Consider the following 22,146-nt stretch of genomic DNA (forward strand, 5'->3'; position numbering starts at 1 on the left):
TCAGTCAGTAATACCAAAAATATTAGATTTTATTGTGGCCAAACAATTACAGTGGATTTCTTCGTCTCTTATTTCTGAGAAACAAAATGGTTTTTATAAAAACAGATCAACATTAACTAATTTGATGGAATACTACTGTTATCTTAATGATGCTTTCTCTCGAAAAAGTCAAATAGATTCTTTATATGCTGATTTCTCAAAAGCGTTTGATAAAGTCAATCATAGGTTACTTATTTATAAGATGACTAAATTAGGTTTTAGTGGGAAGACTATCAAGTGGCTAACATCGTTTTTATTTAATAGATCTCAGCAAGTTAAAATTGGTAATCATTTGTCTTCTCAATACTTTGCATTTTCTGGTGTACCACAAGGTTCACATTGTGGACCTATACTGTTTCAAATTTTCGTTAACGATTTGACAATTGGATTTCAGCACTCTAAATTCTTACTATATGCTGATGATCTGAAATTATTCAGAACTATTCAATCTGTTGATGATGCTTTAGATTTTCAACTAGACCTAAATACTCTGCATAAATGGACAGTGAGCAATTTACTTCCGTTGAATTTGAAAAAATGTTGTATAATTTCTTTTTTTAATGTCAAATCAGTGTTGTATTTTGATTACCAATTAGGGAAATCGTCAGTAATTCGTGTAAATGAAGTCAAAGATTTAGGAATCATTCTAGACTCCAAACTTACGTTCAAGGAGCATTTTCATTATATATTCAATAAATCAATAAGCATGCTGGGGCTCATTTGGCGTCACTGTCGAACATTATCTGTCTCTGCTCTTAAAACCTTGTATTTTTCTTTGGTGCAGTCAAATCTTCAATATTGCTCTCCTGTATGGTCGCCATTTTATAAGAAAGATATCGACCTTTTAGAAAGAGTCCAGAAAAAATTTCTACGACTGTTGGAATTCAAACTTAATCGGGTCCATCAAAGAGGGGATTATACGTGGATTATGTGTAATTTGAAAATATTGTCATTAGAGGATCAACGTAAAATGTACGATGTTTGTTTTCTTCATGGGCTAGTTAATGGTTACATAGACAATCCTAGCTTGTTGCGTCAACTAACATTTCTAATACCTCCTTCAAATAGTAGAAAAACTCGGAGCACAGTGATATTTAGGGTACCTGTGTCCACGACTAACAAATCGCAAAATCATCCGATCAAACGTATGATGGAAACGGCTAACAGGATGGCGGACAATTCAACATTTTTATTATTTGATTGTGACAGATCAAAATTCAAATCTAGAATTAAGTGTATTTTAGGTCTGTAAATTAAAGTGTATGATAGAATGTTAGTATTTAAGTTTAATTCATTTTCAATTCTTTAAGAAAATTATTAGTGAAGGGTTTATAAGTATATAGATTTTATTTACTTAATTAGTTTGTTTTTTTTTTTTTCTGTATTTTCTAAGATAATTTCAATTTGTATAGTTTATAGTATTGTAAATTGGGGTTTTCCCGTCAAATTAAATTAAATTAAATTAAATTAAATATACATACTTATTTTAAATGGAATATTTCATTTGGTTAGTTTATCGCATACGAGTACAATTAGTGAGGATTACTGATAAAGTAAGTGAGTGAGATTAAGACTGGTTAAGTGGAGTAGGTTGGACAATTCCCCTTCCTAATTTTTATTTGTATAGATTAAATAACGATATATAATTATTATTATACGAAAACAGAAGTTCACTGTTTAAAAAACACGGAGACGGGAAAATTAAATCTCAGAATCACTCAGCACCAGAAAATCAACGCTTAAGAAAAATTTTGAAATAACCAACACCCCGTAAAAATGTATACAAAATGCTGGCCTTTGTGGCCTCTTCTTCCGCTATAATTTAGCGCTTCCCCTCTTATTCACATAGTTAGAGCACTACAACAAAAAAACAACAATGAATATGACACAAATAAAATTACCCTTCAAATTAACACGAGCTTATTAACTTAAAACTTATTAAAATTAAAAAATATTTGATAATAAACTGTTTAAAAAAAGCTGCCAATAAGTATGTTATTAATGGAGATACTACATTCTGACAATGTATTGACAAAATCGTAAAAACCACATGAAAAAGTTAACAGTTAAGGAAAGTTCACTTGTGATATTCTTCTGTACATGCATAGCACAGATAAAACTGCAATTCGATTAGGATTTGAATTGTCTACTTTTAACAAAATTGTATTTATTAATTCGCTCAAAAATATTCATAACTGCGACATCAAAAGATTAGTATTAGTATTTGTGAAAAAGAATTAGTTTTTACTTCCTGAACGTAAGTTAGGGCAGTATTCTAATCGAATGGATATTCTCATGTCGTCTGTTTGTTTGTCTGTGTCGATTTCTTTAGAAAAATAATTTCTGAAACTACTGGACCGATTGTTGTCAAAAAATAAAATGCTAATCAAAATATGTCTAATCATCCCTACTACCAATGCGATGACGTCACCTCAAAATTTTTGCATAGTGATTAGTAAATGTTATTTAAATTGTATAAAATAACGTACTCCTTTTTTCATTTGCGGCGCGAAAATGCAACTTTCGCTCCGGTTTCACAAAAACTTTTTTTGTCGTTTGTTTATTAATATTAATAACTTGTATAAATTTATTTTCTATGTTTTTTCTTGACCGTAAGCGAATAAGTATTACAATAACGTCCATCGGACGACTGACTACTTTCATGTGTTTTCGGCATTTCATGACCCCTAGAGTACGAAAAAAGTTGTCTCTCGTTTCCGTCTGTCTGTCGTCTGCGGCGATTTAATTAAACAGATAATCTCAGAAACTACTGGATCGATTGTTGTCAAATTTTAGATATATTTTAGGAATATCGCTAACTGAAATTTGTCTAATAACTCCCGTCAACAATTTGATCAAGTTTGCTTATTATACTGTGTAGTTAAAGTTATGTAAAGTTTATGAAATAATATGTTCCTATACTCGTGGTTTATGAATTTTCCATGATTTTAGCACAAGGACTTTACATTTTTTTTGTGCGACATCTTCCATGTACTTCGTCTAGCCGATATGTCGTTTGTGCATAAATGCATTATTGCGACATTACAACATTCTTCGTATATACAAACTATCGTCTAATTCATAACATCGATGAATTTTTGATTAATATTGAATGCAACCTGCACTCTTTGATGTGACACACTGTAGGAAATTTAAAAACATGCAATACACTCCTTTATAGCCTTCCTCGCCTCATCAACTCCACACATTAAATAGAAAATCTTCAGAGCAACGTCAACTTTATCGCTTTAATCCACTGATCTAGTCCCAGCTTTCCTCCAATCCAGAACGAAAAAGAAAATTAATGAACTGTCTCTTCCCGATATACACCGGAAGGAAAGCAAAAACCCTTTCCTCAGATAAAAACAGCCCATAAAAGTGCAAATCGTCCGGCGAACATCAAGGCGAAGGAGAAAAAACGAGCGGCAACTTCTCAAGAAGACCGGAATAAGCGAAGGGATAAATGACATTGTGTCGTTTTCCCGAACGGCGTCTCGCCATCAGCAACTGGTTGTTGTTGGCCTCGTGCCAAGGCGCACCAGGACTCGTTACTTGTTGATCTGGCACGAGCTCGTCCTGAGAGATCCGGCCCTTGCCTGTTGCTCCTTCGCCAGACGTTCGTCGCTCCTCTTCTACCAGTTGCTTCCGTCTACTTGTTGCTACATTGGGCGTCTACGGCTTACGTACGACCTCGACGATGACGGCGGCGCGGATTTACGGCGGCGAGCCGCTTCACGGCGGCGGTGCGAGCGTCGTAAATCAAGGGCGGCGGCGAAGGGCGGCCGTAATGCTGGATGTTTGTGGGGCAGAACTATTTCCACTTGGGTACGGCTGCTGATGATTTGGCGAAGAGGAAGAGGCGTGCTGGTGAGGGTGTGGATTCATCTTAAGGAAACTGCAGATCTCAAAATGATTGTGTTGTTTTGGCAAAAAAAGAATACAAAGCTGAGTTCAAGTTTTTGGTTTTGCAGAATGTTCCAACGATCTGCTGGCGGAAGTTTAGCTCGTACGTTATTGACAACATTGTTTGAAGCAATCTCTTAAAACTCATTTAGGGCTATAATTTAAAATTATTTTCAATTGTTCAAGATATTTCATTCGAAGTTGCATGTGTCACCGAAACGAATTTAGATTCTTTATTAAAAAATTAATCGAAGTTTATTTCGACAGAACTTCCCCTAACGCCTGAAGTACAGGTCAGGTCAGGTCAGGTCAGGTCAACAAATCCCGTTTCTTTGAAAAATTGTAAAATTAGATTTTGCCATGTTTGTTTTGTGATAAGATAACCTCTATGAAGTAAAAACCAGCGGCATAAACAACACCCCCGCAACCCCTGCGCCCTGGGTGGGTTTTTAAGCGGCGGTCCTTGTCATTTCATTAATTATTATTAGAAACAGAAGAAAAAGTATGAGGAGTATACTCTAAAATTATTTTTAACTATACAGAGTGTTCTGTTTTAGGCTTAACAGACAACTTAATCCTATTACATGAAATACCCTATATATCATTATTTACTTTGATTGGCTTTTTCTCAGGCTTTACAACCACAGTTTACTTTTGAAATTGCAATACCAGGTTGCTACGTAGTTCCAATTTTCTTGAAAAATTTTTTTTAAGTCTGTCTTACAATATTTTGTGAAAGGATAAGTAAAAGTACTTGTTTTGTTGTGATATCAACTCAATCAAATTTTAATATACGGAGTTTTTATAAAAAAATCTAAAACGTAACAATTTTCGAATATCGATATTTCAGTTTGGAGCACTCTGTACTTTGGACTGTATCTTGTTCTATTTTTTGCCCTTATTCTTCTAATATGTGTGTTAAAAAAGCAAAACATCGCAGTAACTGTCGACTTTAAATCTAGAAAATACACAGCAAAAAAAAAAAGAGAACAAAAAATAGAATAAGATTCACTAATAAAATATCGGGTATTCTATTTGAAAACACTGAAATATCGATCTTTGAAAATAGTAGTAATTAAAGCATTTTTTTATAAATCCTCTGTGTATGCAAATACACCCAAAATATTGTAAGACAGACTTTAAAAATAACCCGTCGCATCGGAATTTCAAAAGTAAACTGTGATTGTAAAGCCTTAAGAAGAGGTAATTGTAAATATGTACAGGTTAAAGGAATGTAGTAGGCTGTTTCATTAAAACAAAAACCAAGTTGTGTGCTACGCCTTAAAAACAAAACACTTTGTGTAGTTAAAAGTAATTTTAGAATATAGTCTCCAAAGAACAGTACAACTTTGGTCTTTGATTTTTTTTCTACTTCTTAATTAATTAATGAAATATCGAGGAACTTGCGCCTAATGACTCACCCCACAAATGTATTTAAAGCAGATAACCAACGGGAGAAATGCAAATGCAGTAATAATCACAATATCAAGTGTTTATGTTTATACGTCGAAAGAATGTACCCTAGAAATTAGTTTGATCTGAATGAGTTTCTCAAAATAGAGGACTAAAATTATTAATAATCGAAAAAAATGTTCTGAATCTTATAATTCTTCTTGTATCATTATTAAATAAAAAAGAGTATTCTCACATTTTCGAGAAAATAGGGAGACTCTTCTTAATTTGACTAATAAAAAATTTGTGATGACGTCATCAATATAGATAATACTAGTCATAGTACAAAAAAAAACTAGTCACAGCGCATTATCAGTGCAAGAAAAAAAAATAGCCTGTGTTGGTAGTACAATGTTATTTTATACTTTGCAGATGTTTTTTTTTGCGAAAATTTGAACTTTTAGAGAAAAAACTGAAAGCGAATTCGTACACCACATGTACAGGAATATATAATATTCAAATCATTTTGAAATGGAATTTTTTGAGATGCCGTCATCAAATTGTTGGTGGGGATGATTACCCAAATTTTAGTGAGCGTTTTAGCATCTACATGATATTCCTAATATACATAAAAAATTTGAGAACAGTGGGTCCAGTAGTTTCGGGGATTACGTGTCCAGTTGAAACACGGTTGCATACTGTGTTCGTAAAGAATTATTGGTGGGGCTGATTATCTAAATTTTAGGGATAGTTTTATCATCTACACGATGTCACTAATACGTGTATAAAATTTGACAACAATCGCTCCAGTAGTTTCGGAGATCATCTGTCTAATAAAAATCCGGAAATACGGCAAACAGAAAGACAGACGGAAACGGAAGACTTATTTCTTCGTATTCCAGGGGTCATGAAACGTCGAGAAAACTTAAAACTAGGGGCGCAGCCGATGGACTCGATTACAATACTTTCTTAGCTTATGCTCGGGAAGTAAAAATGAGAAAAGAACGTCAGACACAAAGGGTTGAACAAGTATTCAGATTACTGGTATTTTTAAAGGATTGTCATATTTAAAAATTTTCAATTCGTCTTTTTCAAGATGGAACTCTGGAATTTTGAACAAAATCGACAAACTACAGTGATTGATTGACTACAGGTTGATTGTAGTAGTTTACAAATTTTCAGTGCTCTCATATTGTTCGACTACAAGTTCGACTAGGAGAACTCGTGTTTTATTTATTACTTTATTATGTCAATCAAGTGGAGTACCAGTTTAATCACCCCTGGTAATAATGTCTCTTTTTGAAGAAAGCAGGGATGCTATTTTTAGTTTATAGTTAGTTCAATTTCCCTTGACGAATTCTTTTCTTTTACAATTTCAGCAAATTCAAGAAACTAATTTTCAAATGCTTGAGTGTTTTTCTTAGTATACAGGTGTCCCAGTTAACACCCTGCGGCCTAATATCTTGAGAACGGATAGATATTGAAATTCTGGAAACGCCATTGTGTTTAGGTTGAAGGGGTATGCTTAATTTAGTAAATTGAAAATATGACCTACAGGTGGCGTCGGCGTCGCGACGCATATCTATATTTTTTTACGTTGCAACCCATACTTTTTTAGCGAACTTTAATAGAGCAATAAATTACTATTACAATGCCATAAACGCTTAGATATTTATTTAATTTTTTGTCGGTAAAAAAATAAAATTTATAAAGATAATAAAATGAAAGTTGGGTGAAATAAAGTACTCACACTTTATTTTTTCTGAACAAAGCAGTTATTTTAGCATATATTGGAACTGGCGTCTTTCACATTGAACACAAAAGTTATATCTTGCTGATAGTTCGCAAGCTGTGGTGGCTAGCAAAACATCAGGCGTTAATGCAGCACAAATATTTCTAGTTATATTTTTTAAATTTTGTAAATCGGCCAAAGATCGCAAATACACCAAATCTTTTATGTGGCCCCACAAAAAGAAATTTAAGGGCCTTAAATCTGGGCTACTAGCTGGCCATGGAGTAGGTCCTCTATTGTCAATCCAATTTTCATCACAAATGTTGTTTAAATAGTCAGTTACTACAATTGTATTGTGATGTGGTGCTCTATCTTGCTACCCCCACATGTTGTTTCTGGTTTCTAGAGGTACATTTTCCAAGAACAACGGTAATTCTTCCTGAAGAAAGTGTTGCAACTTACGCCAGTGAGTGTATTTTCGAAAAAATATGGTCCTATTAAGGTACCGATTATAGTACAACACCATACATTTATAGTCCAATAAATATATAGTTTGGTTCCTCGTTTCGCGTACCGAAGTAAATAAATTATAAAATGATAAATCTCTTCATGCATATAATTTATATTATTTACAGTAAAAACTAATGCCGCACATACAAGTATATTATATTATTGTAATCGTAATTTAGTGTTCTATTAAGATCCACTAAAAAAAGTATGAGTTGCAATTTAAACAGTACATATAGGTTCGCGTCGCGGCGCCGACGCTACCTATGCGTCGAATTGCCAATGTACTAAATTAAGCTTCCCCCTTCAAGTGAAACACAGTGGCGTTTACAGAAGTTGAATATCTCTATGTGTTTTCAAGATATTAGACCGCGAAGTTCCAACTGGGACACCCAGTGTACTAAACCGAACTTGACGAGCATGTTAAGCGTTACTAATAAGCATTTTATGTACTTTTAGTTCGTTCTTTTTATTTGTGAAAATTTGAACCTCTCTATGCTGAGGGATCACATTAATTTGATCGAGTATTGATACATGTTATATTTCTCCCAAAAAGAAAATGTAAAAAATGTAATTACTTTACACAAGGTATTTAATATAAACTGACATTTCAACACTGCTTGACTACTATGTCAATTTAATTGATATAACAATCCATAATTGCAGCTCGGCCATCGCAAACATCATTGCAACGAAACTATACCCGAATTATAAACTGATGGTTAATTAACGCTAATGCTACCCGTTGAGGGTCATTTTAAAAAAACGATATGTCGAACTGGATGACGGATGACCGCATCCATCACATCCATGACAAAATGCGACACACGATCGCGACCCTAATAGATATCGGGTGAATTGGCAACCTGAGCCAGTACAAACTCGACGTAATAAATTAATTAGAAGAAATTTTCCACGGCAGACAGAATCACATTGTAAACAGCAAATCATGAGAAAATTTTAACTCGTGGATATTGGAACAGGATCGTGTTCGACGTGTGCAACTGCGAGGCGATTTTTATTGTTCTAGTTTGTTTGACGATAAATTTTTGAACAATGCTAATCCAGTCGCGCATCCGGAAATGCATGGGTGGAGATTATCGAATCGGCATTGATTAATTATAATGTTGAAATTGATACGGACAAGCAATTTCCGATAGTGATATACGTTTTATACTGTCTATTTCACGTTTAATCATGGAGGTGCGCTCCAGCGAATTGCACCTGCAAAATTTCCTACAAAACATTTTGAGAGTGGTCAGTACACAAACAAGACCTTATTCCGAGGCAGAATAATAAAAAAATAGTTATGAATACTGAACGTCCCTCGTGTCTGAAGCACAAACAATATCGTCCCTTTTAATTGTTTGTCTGCACGATAAAATAAAAATTTACCTCTGCGATCTGCGTATTCCATACGTTTTTCGGAGTAAATTGAGTGTACGTATATTGTTTATGAACCAAAACATTTTTCCACTTTTTCATGGTAAAAATTAAATTACTGTATGTGATAATAACTTCCAATTGATTTTGATGTATCGTACTTGGCACTCGCTATAACGTTAATGGATGTTGATTTTTTTCTATCGTTATTTCAACATTTTACATAAAAAAAATAAATATAACGTAACTACAGCACATTTCCATACAGGTAAACACGTACTGTGTCCGTTCTCACTTCTCTACGTAAATGTAAACAATTTGTTTATCAATTTTTTGTGTTTTTTATTTGAAATTATCAAATCGGTTGTTCTCCATTTTATTTAGTAGCTAAAATAACACTAGTGTTTTATTTTGTTAAGATATAGTTGTTGTACAAATATTTATGTCTCCTTGGGTTAGAGCTTGTTGCAAAATTATTTATATCTCTAGTATTACTTTGCTAAGCCATTGATACATAAGAGAATTCATATAAGTCTTAAAATAGACCATTGTAGATTAACGAATTTTACTAATTGATTTGACGAATGGATATTTTTAAAACTCGATTTTACAGATGACTGCAACAGCAACATATTCTGTCTGTAAAGCAAGAGCTTTCAATTAGTGTACAATATATAACGATTAACTAATTTAAGCTCGGCTTCGTGGAAAATTAGAATGGCATTGAAAATCTGCTGAAGGTTTTTGAGGACCCTTTCATATGTAATGCTTTTCGAGTCTACTTGGGAAACTGCTGTTTCTGCGTCCGAGCAGTCCGACACATGCTTGGTTTATCTTTTAGTGATAAAATAGGTTTTTTTTTCCAAAAGTACGTTTTTAATAATTTATTTTCTATCCCAACAAAACTAATTAACAAACAGCACTTAGTCGACCACCACATATTTTTTTTGTAAAAATGTTTAACTCACATGATCTAAAGTAGCATTTTCAGGTGTTTATTCTCATTTGAACCATATAAAGACAACGTGGAACTGTTGAAAAAGTGTAATTGCCTGAATTTTCTAGGTCAACATTATAGAAATTTCTTAAATTTTTTACGGTGTGTTTTTTGTGCGTCACGGATAATTTTTCATTTAGTAAAAGTGCATACCTAATGATGTCTGTTCCATTTTATTAATCCCTTATGCATAGAGCTTGTAATGAAAAACTAATCATAAAGCTTCACATAATTTTAGTATCTTTCAAAAAAAACACTCCAAACAAAATTTTATACCAGTGGTGCATTAATTGGAATTACATTCCTTTCAGTCACATAATCATTGTGAAGTTCATCTTCATGTGTCTGGACAGAATAAAAAACATCGAGCTGACTCCGCGGTTCTCCAATATTGTGTTCTTTATTATTAAAAACAATAGTCATCTCATAATTTTATTATTATCTGTTAAAATTTAATTTATTTTCTGCTATTTTCCAAGTTCTGCAAATCTATATATTTTTTTCTCTTTACTTCTTGCCAATGACCTTTGCGTAGACTAAAGATTTATCTTGCTGTATTTAAATTTTTGAAATTAGTTTGTGACCACTTAAATTTCCCTACGTGTATGACGTCAAAGGGCAAAAAATGACTTAACTGTTACGGGGTTTTTTCCATTTCATTTCAGTTTTCTTCGATTCTCTTTAAATTTTGTTTAGGAGATTGATGAAAACCAAGAAATGTATATTTTCATTATTTTCTTTGATTCTATTATTCCATTGTTCCGTATTACTTGAGGAATTAGTTCTTGATCACCCCGTACGATCCTTTGTGTTTTCCGCGAATAGATATTAATACTAAAACAGATCTCTTTGTCTTTAGAAAAATATTCCGATTTAGCATTATATTTATCTGATATCTGTATGTGGATCTAATTTTATCCCATCCATATAGAGGTGCTCTTGAAGTTGTGGCATTCTTTTTAACTTGTGGTGCTATGCCGTATCTTGGAGGGATTTAGCTTAAATTACGTCAGTAGAATAATTGGGTCCAACCGGTAAGTCGCTATTTTCATGTTTTCTCGACGTTTTAGAACTCCTAGAGTACGGAAAATTAGGTCTTCCGTTTCCGTCTGGCTGTCGTTTTGTCTATCTGTCCGCCGTCTGCCGTTTGTGTTGATTTTTATTAGACAAATAATCTCCGAAACTTCTGGACCGATACATTTTATATGTATTTTAGGAATTAAGTACATTATTATCCATATTCGTATAATAAAATTTTATAATTTTTTTAAAGAACCGGAATTTGTTGGACTTTAGAGGCGAGGAAAGTTTTGTCGAAGTAACCTTCAATTATTTTTTTTATTGGGTGTATTGTACAATCACATATTTTTTCCAAATTACAGGTTAGCAAATAACCATAGATCGGTAAACTCAACCGGACTTACCTGTTCCTAAGCGACCTTAAATGGAGAAAATCCAAACATTTGTGTTTATATTTGCTTTTTTCATAATTAGTTTTTGACTTTGCGTCAGATAATAAAGACGTAGAAAGCAGTTTTTATTCTTATGCTTACGGAATCAAATATAATTTTCTTGGAAAGCTAAAACATAAAAATTTACTTTCGCCATCAAAATATTTCATGTTACTTTTAAGATTTTTATTTCAATTACGTCTAAAATCTTCATTTTCCAGGTTTTATTTAGTTTTATGCTTAGACTTATCTAATTGATCCAAAAGAGGCTTAACCAAACCATTCTCCATCCCGGCCTTCTTTCCTCATAAATTCAATAAACATTTTTTAAAAAGCATTTGCAGTTGTTTATCCAGGCCCTAGACTCATTAATATCGTCGAAGACACGGTGTCGTCCCTTGCAGTTTGCCCACGTTCTCATGAAAGACAAGCAATTTATCTGGGACACAAATTGTTCTTTGCAATTAATGTTTGGAGTCCGGAAAAATTAAACAAAACATCCCCTCTTTCGCGACCATAAATATTTACAATTTGGAATTTTGCAGAAACGATAAACGTAATAAGAAAAGTAAGAAAACATCGGGCGATATTTTGATGGCGGCGGTTGAAACCTAACCAACAATGCCCTCGTTTAGATGGCTGCTTTGTCCGGAGTTGTGCCACTTTCAGGAAGCACCGGAGCTGGTTTCTCCAATTAACACGACTCGTACAACAATGAAAAGGCTGAACGCCAATCTCGGGCTAATACCGGAATTTGTTTGAATACCTGTGCAAGAAATTGTGAAATCAACTTATGTAAGCTATCGATTAGGAATTTGACGGGTTGAGAAATGGGGGACATCTGGACAAAAATTTGGAAAATATGGGAAAAAAAGTTATTAAATTAACTTGGGTGCGTCTTACATACAGGGCTTTTATAAATGATTTTAAGGGCGTAGTTGGCCATGGATTTCAAAAATCCCGCTTTGCTGAAATTATGCCCGTGATTATGCATCATTATGACAGTTCTCACTTATCACATTAATGTCCAATGTCATTTGTAACCTGTCATTTAAAGTCGTCGTTTTTATTGTTTTAATGTTTTTCAAGTGCGAATTACAGTAATTGTTGTTGATCCAAGCTCAAAACAACAAAACAGTTATTTTCAGAACTCTTGGTCGTTGCCTAAGAAAATTTTTGCTTTCATGCTAGGAAGCGAAGACTGTGAAAATAGTTTATTCTCTTGAACAAGACACTTTCAACGTTATGTCTTTGTTATCGCAATGGGACTTCGTAAACGAAGAGTGTTTGTATTCTGTAACCGCTTGTAACCAAGAATATCTGGCCAAATACCGTGATTTAATAATTCAAGAACCATCGTTGAAGGCCCACGTTCGCGATGTAATCAGCAGATTTGTTCGAACTGGCAGTATCAACAAAGAGAAATCTCGTGGAAAACTTCATCTGAGGAAATTGTTGATGATTTGAGACGACTTGAGCAGAATTGAACAATTGAACAACAGGTCCAAAGTATTGACGACAAGATGTTACAGAACATTTTTGAAATTAAAAAGAGAAGGAACATGTGCCTTGAACAGAATGATGAACATTTTCAACATTAATTGTGATGTTTAACCGCAATAAATTTGTTTCTTTTTATGGTAATGAATTAGTTGTATGTTTTAAAAACATATGAAGCGTTTAGGCAACCAGTTATACACATGTGTGTGATACGTGTGTGATCTTTGTCCTGCGTCCTTGGCCACTTGGTACGGATCTCCGTACAGTTAAATCTGAGAGGCGGCACGTTTACATGACCTACTGCGACCCTATAATCATTTATAGAAACCCTGTATATCTAGAGGATATAAATGGAATTTAATGAGCAAATTATCGATTCCACGTTCCAAACTGTTGAGGTCTATTTTAAAATTGGACAATAGTAACAATAGTAATAAATGTATAACTGTGTAGGAGTAATGATTGGGCTTAGAGACAATATGCTACCAAACAATGATAAATTTGAGGTAACTAAAACCTCCAGTTTATAGCGTATGTTCAATGAGAATTGTTTCTACCAACATGTAAAATAGCATAATTTATTTTCATTAAACGATAAAAGTCGGTTTAAGCAACAAACGTTTAATCTATCGGGAGATTCCTATGGCTCTATATTTAATCAACGGATTGTTGTCAGATTTTGTGGTTAGCAAAATATTATACTATTACGAAATAAACCCATGCGCTGCCCCGGCACGACGCCTATGGCCTATAGGTTCCCGAGTTCGCGATGGATTCCAGAAAGACCTCGATTGGGAAACATCGAGAAGGGAATATGAGTTTAAATAGAGGCCACAGTCGGGACCGGAGATTATTCAGTCGAATCCCGAGTCCAGCGGATGCTGAGTCAGCAAGTCGAGTGAACCAGGGAAATAATTTGTACATAATCGCTGTAATAGTTAGTCGTGTATATTCGAGTTAGTAAGGAATAAGTCGTTGAGTTTTACCCACGCCAATTTTTATTCGCCCGTACATCGTAACAGTACTTTATATATGACATGATATAGGAAATCTGATATACTCAACAAAAATAGATTTGGTTCCCGGATAGAACCGTGTGGGACGCCATTGAGAACGGTGTTTTTATAGGAAAGTTAGTTCTCCAACTTAAATTCTAAATGTGTGATCAAACGATACGATCAACTTATTCGAACATGCACCACTAAAGTGTTAGTGAGATGTTAGTGTGGCGAGCTATGTGTTTACCCCCACTTGCCGAAAGATCGTATTTTCGCGCTATTTGCGGGAACCAACGAGTGGACGCAAATAGCTACTTCCCGGACAAAAGCCCCGCCGGACGCTGAATTACACCTGGTTGGTTCCCCCAAGTAGCGCGAAAGTACGATCTTTCGGCAAGTGGGGGTAAACACAGAGGTCGCCACACTAACATCTCACTAACACCTGGTTGCTACGCTGAAGCACATACGCGAACACAATAAATGCTAGACAACTCGATGGGATGGGCTGTACTGATGAGATCCAACAAGATCGAAACTGCAGCTTCCCATTCCTTCGGTGTGATTAAACACTTTGCAAAAGTACCCCTAAAACCTAAATAATTCAGTTTCAATAGTAGTTCAATGAAGAATCGCAAAAAGAGCATAATTAAAAATACAAATTGACCTGTTTCAGCGTTTTTAACAAGTTCTGTTCTTTTGAAATTACTGAATTTATTTTATAAGTAACTTATGTGGAAGAATAAATTCAGAAATTTTACAAAACAGACCAGCGCTCATTCCAGTTCATACAAAATTTTCGGATCGTAATGAGAAATAAATCAATAGTACAAAGAGAATAACTATTCTCAAAATCTAGTATGATCGTCAATAAGTTGATGTATTGAATTGGATAAGAAAAATACAAGAAAATAAGTAACTACTAGAGCGTCGGGAAAAATTGAAGTCTCCAATTACTATTATTATTGCAAAATTGTTGATTTGAGATTTGTTTAGTTTAGTATCAGTACTACTGTACAGTTCAAAATCGTTATCAAACATTTGAGTCCGGAGGGTGATATACACAAATTAAAGAGAAAGGAAGCGTTGAAGAAACACAGTACAAAACCAGTGCTTCACGTGTAGAGGGAGAGATATTGACGAGAAGAACTTGAAAACTTGTAAAAACGTCGTCTTTTAAGAAAATACACCCATTCTTACACGGTGTTGACGATCGGTTAGGACTAGTTCAGAAACTAGTATCACCGACTGGTAACAAGGTTCAATGAAAATAACAGATTAATTTATTTTCGCGTAAGTGAAACACACATTGGCATAAATAAACTGTAGTTCTGTGCCATTAGGTTTGTTCAGTGTATTATGGTCTCATATGATACGAGCGGTTTTTTGAATTTTTTAATTAAGAGATATTCTGGTAAAAATTCGCTATTGTATAATGTCTGCGACAAAGCTACTATCATATAATAAAATCATGTACTACGTAGTTTGAATTTCAGCATAGAAATAAGTACACTTCCTTGATATTGTATATTTAGTGACATCGCACTTAGCTTGAGTGATTAAGAGTAAGTCTGAGAGCAATTCCTAAAATATACAGTTTCGTGTCACAAACTAATAGTGAGCTCTAGCGACCAACGCGAGATTAAACTAGTCACTGGCGAGTTATAAGAGACAATATCACGCCTTGTCACCAAGACACTCGAGATTCATCCGGGAATTAAACGAAATAAATGGGAAATGAAACGTCGTCAAGGCAGCAACGGATTCTTCAGGGCATGAACCAAAATATTAACACAAGACCGGATTTAATGCGTCAATGAGGACCAAAATTGAACGTTGGCGGATGGTTTTATCTTCTTAAGGCGGCTCCATTTAACGCGGAAGCAGAGCACCTCAAAAACAGAAGCCACTTTCAAATGAAGAGAGCATCATTACGGAACGCGACGGTTTGTGCCGCCGCCGCTGCCGACTCGGCCTAATGCCTAATTTTCTCGCACGCAAGGGCTGACAACACCATTCTTTTTATAATTCGCAGGGGATGCAGCTCGAGAATCGAAGGATGTAAACGTCATCTCATAAATCATTTCGGTCACGCAACTTATGAAATTCTTAAGAATTGACTTGCAAAAGACCCGTAACACTCAAACTGGCATTATCGACTGAAAAATTCGACGAGAATAAATTTCCTGGATACGGGTCGGATACTTTAATTTTCGTATTAGGCAAAACCGGAGAGACCTGTGGCCGAACTTGTCGACTCGCAGTCGTTGTGTGTAAAAAGTTGTTAGTTTTATTTAACTTGTGTCTTCAAGTTTTTTTGTTCGTATACTGAATAAGTATTTTGTCAACACATCTAAGATGTTTATATTTTTAGGTGTGTCAAATAAACCTAAATAGTAATTTACACAACTAGTTCGGGATAGCCTGCTTCCCGCATGAATGCTTGCGTGAATGCGGGAAGCAGGCTCACGAACGTGTTGTGTACAATATTTTTTGCAACGAATAAACCTTTAAACTGAAGAAATTAACTGTGAGTTATTTATAAACAATGGCGCCGTCAACACATCACAATGTTGACACTACGCGAATATTTTAAGGTTACCATGGCAACGGGAAGTTAAAATGCACGTGTGCGGGAAGTTCGAACTCCCGCACCCTGGTGAATGCACGAAAGCCATCAAAAAAGATCATGAGTGCAAAAAATACTGTTTAAGGCGGCATTTTTGGAAAACAAAAAGTTCGTTGGTGGAGACATGATTGCTGATAGGTAAAAAACTACCGGGAGTTATATATTGTGTAGTATATATTGTTTTTTCGTTCATAAAGATTTCATTAGCAAGAAAACTCGTCCTAGCGTGGATGGAGTATTGGTCATATTTTCGACAATGTGAGAAGTACTGTCTAAGCCTGTAAATTAATTTCATATCAAACTAGGTAAACGCAACCCTCTGGTATTAAATTTAATTACATCCTTCAAAAAACTATCAGATTCAGTAATTTGTTTCAGTGCTCTATTGAAATTTTAATTATTTTGGGTTATCACCCTCCGGTAAAATTAACAAAAAAACAGAAATTGAACGTAGCGTATATTGTATTTTTATAAACCTCAATCATGAACACAAGATACATAGTCAACGCTCGTCGCCCTGGTTGGTGAACGGCGTCATAGATGGCAGCGTCGCAAACTGCATTACAGTCTCAGAAAGAGATTTTATTCCTCCGGAGACTCCGATAATTTTCCTTCCTTTAGTTTCATAAAGTACATCGGCGAAGGCAGGGCGACTTCTTATGTGAATGTATTTTTAATTTCATTCTTTAAGAGCCTTTCCCTCTCCTCCCGTCATAACATTATGAATACGAAATTCTGCGACGTCCCCGTCATAATAACAAGAGGACGAAGATTTTTCCGCATGGCACAATAATTAAATCGCTTTCCGGAGGCGTACGATTCACAAACAACCCTTACTGGCAATGCTAGGTTACTTGATCAACAACGTCGAATCGATCTCGTTTTATTTACTCTCGGTTAATTAAGCATTAAAAACTCACTGCGCTTAATCCCAACAAATAACTAACGCGAATAAACAAACCCCTCGGAACCTCCGACCCCCACGAAATTCCAGCTCTAGAGGATCACTAAATTCATTATGGATTTAGAGTCGGAATTTAAGCAGGGTGGTGAGGAAAAGGTAGAACGGACGGTGGTATGGAAACAGATTCTCCGAAAGTTTGTGGGTTTACACTTTTGAAAACAAGCTGGTAACATTAATTTGCGAATTGGAGACGCTGATTTGGTTTAATAATGTACAAGTGCGGTGAAAGATAGGTTTAAGGGTCGATTTGTAAACAGTAGGTGGCATTACCGTTGAAAGCAAAATTTCCTTGGGGACAAATAATGTGTAGACTGCAACATGTTAAATATTGTTATTAGTTACTATTAAAGCGTATGGTTTTTATTTTAAAAGAATTGACTGTACTTGGAATATGTATTTGTGAAATCTGTTACCGCCGAATGTAAGAAAGATATCAGTATGTTTTTTTAAACTATCAAGCAAATTTTTTATTAACAAAACTACGGATGTTGGAAACCAGTTTTAATGACCTAGCAAATTTTAAAATTATTTACCTTCTCTATTTTTAAGAAATGACCATATTTTTACTAGAACTTTTTATTCATATTTTGCTAATAGTGCCGAATCACCCTGTATATTTATTTTAACTTGTAGGGGTTACCATTAAAAATTAAGATTCGCCAAATTAAATTTTCTTAATTAAGTATTCGAAAAAGCTGTATGTCAGGGGCGGGGGAAATTCTTTCTAAATAACTTCATTTTATTTTGTGATGGCATGCACAGTAAATTATATTAATTTTTGCAGTTTCGGAAAATGTGTGCGTTATTGAAGTAATAAAAAGGTTACATTAAAATTGTTCGTGTAAAAAATGTTCTTTTAATTGAAAAGTTAATTATTATTGTAAAAAATAAAACATATCTCAATTTAAAGGTCGCGCAAAATATCAACAAAAATTTCACATTACTATCATGATACACGTAGATTGCTTTATAGTTGAACCTTATTTGTTAAAGGAAACTCTCGTCGACTTCTGGAAATCTTGATAAAATTACAGGTATTTCTAATTACATGTGTAAATCGTTCGAGCAAATACAGCTTATTTGTTATCAGCTTCTTTTCAAGACTTCGTTGCAATCTGATAAATACAGATCTTCCACATACTCCTTTTTCCCTCACACTTTATTGGATTTTTCACTGAGTATTCTCTGAAATTATTTTTAAATACGTAAATAATAATAATAATAATATTCATGTTTTTTCCAACGAGCGGTATAAACCATAGGAGGTCACCAAACAAATAAATGGAACTAAATCTATCTTAACACATAAAATGTAGACATAAAATTAAAACGCATTACACATAAACAAAATATATAACTTCTAAGTTCTAAATAACTTGAAATATTCTTCAAAGGAGTATATTTATTTAGTTCTATCACTAAGTACTTTCAGGTCTTCTGGAAGCTCAGCATAACATTGTATCAAACGAAAGATTACTTAGAGAAATTCGAATAACATATAAAATATTTGAAAAATCGGAGAAAACTTACAATTTGAAATTTTACTCGTCCTGTATACGTATGTGTAACATTTTTCAATTCTTTATACGTATTGTTACCGAATAAACCTATGCGCCGCCCCGGTCCGACGTCTATGGCCGTCGAGAGCTTTCGGGTCGATCCGCCGATGATGACTCATCGTCAACGACAGCGACCGAGCGGCGGATCGCTATAGGAAAGCCTGGAAGCGGAAGTCGCGAACGGCAATCCAGAAAGATCCCGATCGCCTCACATCTAGAAGGAGGTATGGTTTTAAATAGAGACCACCTTCGGGAATGAGGATTATTCAACACACGAGTCGAGTACAGTCAAGTTGCGCCGGAATTATTCAATCTCTCTTGTAATTAGTCGTGTAAATTCGAGTTATTAAGAAATAAATTGTTGAGTTTAACCCACGCCAATTTTATTCACCGATCAACGTAACAGTATGTTAAGGTAAGGTGAGCAGACAATTTTTTGCAAAATTCCAAACGTCAGGTTTTAAAAATTAGTAAAGAATTTAGATTTTAAGTGTGTAGCATCCTTAATCGAGTGCACTGTCAGCTTTTGTGGAAAATCGACAATAATAATTTACTGAAGCGATAGAGATTTGTTTATTTATACAAAATCGAATATGTGATTTTCTTTAGAAAGATTATATTAGTAGGTTATAATAACCAACGTTACTTGCAGAAGAAAGTTATTTTATCAGCGTATGCATTCTTGTGTCAGTACTTTACACAAAATCACAGTGTTTTTCTTTAATCGTCGAATTTTCCTCCACCATATTTTTATGTAATATGTTTGCACCAGTTGCAAATCGCTGAGATATCTCCTGGAATTAGAAAATCTCGCGAATCGTTCATCCACAAAAAAACACTGAGCGTATACAGATAAACTCGAGATTGCCTACAGTGCTCGAGAATTACCTTTCGTTTCATATTGCAAGAAGCGACAGAAATAGGCAAATAAATAAAAAGTTTGAGCGGGCAAGTTTTCAAGTCGTAATAAGTTGCGCTTTTCTAGTCGACAATATGCTGTTGACTCGTATAAAAAGCTCGCAGGAAAATAAGCTGGATGATAACTAGCCTGGATAACGAACTGTGTTTTGACAATTAGGATGCATCTCGCCTTTGTTTCATAGTAAAAATATAATAAATGAAAATGTCAAGATAAATACGGGTTCGCGACGAGTTAACGATGTAAAATGAGGAATAAATGGCTTATTGCAAACGAGCTGATTGAGAAGTTCATCATTAGGAGTTCGTATGGAGGAATAATTTTAATGACCGGCAGCAGTATGTCTGGAGTTTGTCATTTTTTAAGGCCTTTGTAGTGCATAGTTATTAACTATCTATCTATTTTTCGACTCAGATTGGCTATATGTGGTCGTATAGTAGGAGTAAACGGACTAAAGTTCAAGTTGTGTTTTCTTTGTTCCCGGGTATTTTATATTTGTCGTCTTTTGAAGTAGTTTTAAAAGGTTTCTTTTTATGATAAGAAAAAGTATCTTGTGGTTTAAGGTATATTTTAAGAGCGCCCTTTTACATGTAGAAAATGCATGCGGTCTCAGTACGGGTTTATGAAAGGGAAAGTCCAATAGCAGACATTTATCAAAATCACGGTTTTACAATATTGCTCCTAGAGATCCTGTGAAATAAATTAGTTTTATTATAATTAAATTCTGGAAACGGACGAAATTTAGATTTGAACAAGTAATTCAGTTAAAAAATTAGTGTTGTAGAAAAATACTTAGGTACGTGTGCAACTATAGGATACAGATTTTTGCCTCTACTGCTTTTTATTTTTATTCATGTATGGTGCGTGCTTGAGCAAGCAACAGCATTTCGATGAAACCTTACGTCGATAAATTTTTGTGGCTGCATCGATTTTCGAATTTTGTCATTAAAGCACGAACATCTATACGAATTCAACAAGCTCCATCAGAACTAAATCGTAAATGTGTCGTTCTACAGTGACGGAGAATTAAAATGGATTTATTGGTAAAACTTTACTATTTACTAATTCAAAATGAAATGAAGCAAATGAGTCAATACCACAAGCTTTCTAATCTCCGATGATAATAAGAAGTGCGGTATTGGGTACAATCGAAGAAGAAATCACTAGGGCAAACACGTACCTTTAAAAAAAGTATTTAAAATAAGCAGTTCTCTTAATGATGTTAAAAATGCAATATTGTACTCGACAGATGTTTATAAAGACGAGTATGAAGAGCCAATTTTGTTAGATAGCATTTAGCAGTGGACATTCGCTACTTGTTTTACTTTATAGTTCGGTCGATAAAGCGGTACACATAGAACTGGCAACTGCTTTCCTCATGTTCGATGTGAAGAAATTAAAATAAGTTCCGCTTTCGTTTGATGTTAGCGTGTATTAGACGCAGAAAGGTTTATGGCAAAAAAAAAGCCAAATTCTAAAAACTTGCTTTAGTGTAGCTGTTGAAACACGTTGATATCTATTGAAATTTTAATAGTTGCCAAACACTAGTTAATGATAGTTACTGTGCAATATTTATTTCTTTGGAATAATATTTATAAAACCTCTATTACCCCCACTGACAGGTCTCATTGCTTGTTTTTCTTTTGTTGCAGGCATGGAAGCCATAATGTCCGAATTTTTCAACGACACAACAACCGCCTTCTACATCATCTTGATCGTCTGGATGGCGGATCAGTATGACGCGATTTGCTGCCACACCGCTATAACGAAACGTCATTGGCTAAGGTAAGTGTCAAAAATTTCGCATGATTCGATTAACCGCCGACGGTTAGGTTTTCTATTGTCACTTGTTCGCCACCAATTTAGCAACTAAACGCAATTAGATTTCCCGCTTTCCAGACACTGTCCGTCATTTCTCTTTTTCGCGAATTTGAATATTAAATCTCTGTTTTCGTTGGCAGAGTCGCTGAAAGGACAACTAATACTTTTTAGTCTCTCGAATTAGTGCCCTTTCTAATTAAATTCGCTCTGATCTGCGCATACTGCAGCTGTTATCAAGAATTATTGCATTTGGTGGATTTGCTCAAATTACGTGGCGTTTTAATTGAGTAAGATCAAAGAAAATCTCGGTACGGCGGACTATTCAAAGAACAGACGGAGGTTTTTTTTTTGGAAA

The 22,146-nt window shown here is 34.7% G+C and overlaps 1 protein-coding gene across 1 annotated transcript in view; it reads left to right on the plus strand.

The window, feature by feature from the left end:
* The window catches only part of LOC135144615 (membralin), a 158,129-nt gene that overhangs the window by 54,755 nt on the left and 81,228 nt on the right, over window positions 1-22,146 (plus strand). The window contains exon 8 of the mRNA XM_064076643.1: window positions 21,623-21,755. Within this exon, the coding sequence (XP_063932713.1) occupies window positions 21,623-21,755 (133 nt within the window). The remainder of the gene's footprint in view (window positions 1-21,622; window positions 21,756-22,146) is intronic.

The sequence above is a fragment of the Zophobas morio genome, unplaced genomic scaffold, assembly GCF_036711695.1.
Source record: "Zophobas morio isolate AGI-343-1 ecotype UQ-CSIRO unplaced genomic scaffold, CSIRO_AGI_Zmor_V1 ptg000108l, whole genome shotgun sequence".
In the NCBI taxonomy this organism is placed as follows: Eukaryota; Metazoa; Arthropoda; class Insecta; order Coleoptera; family Tenebrionidae; genus Zophobas; species Zophobas morio.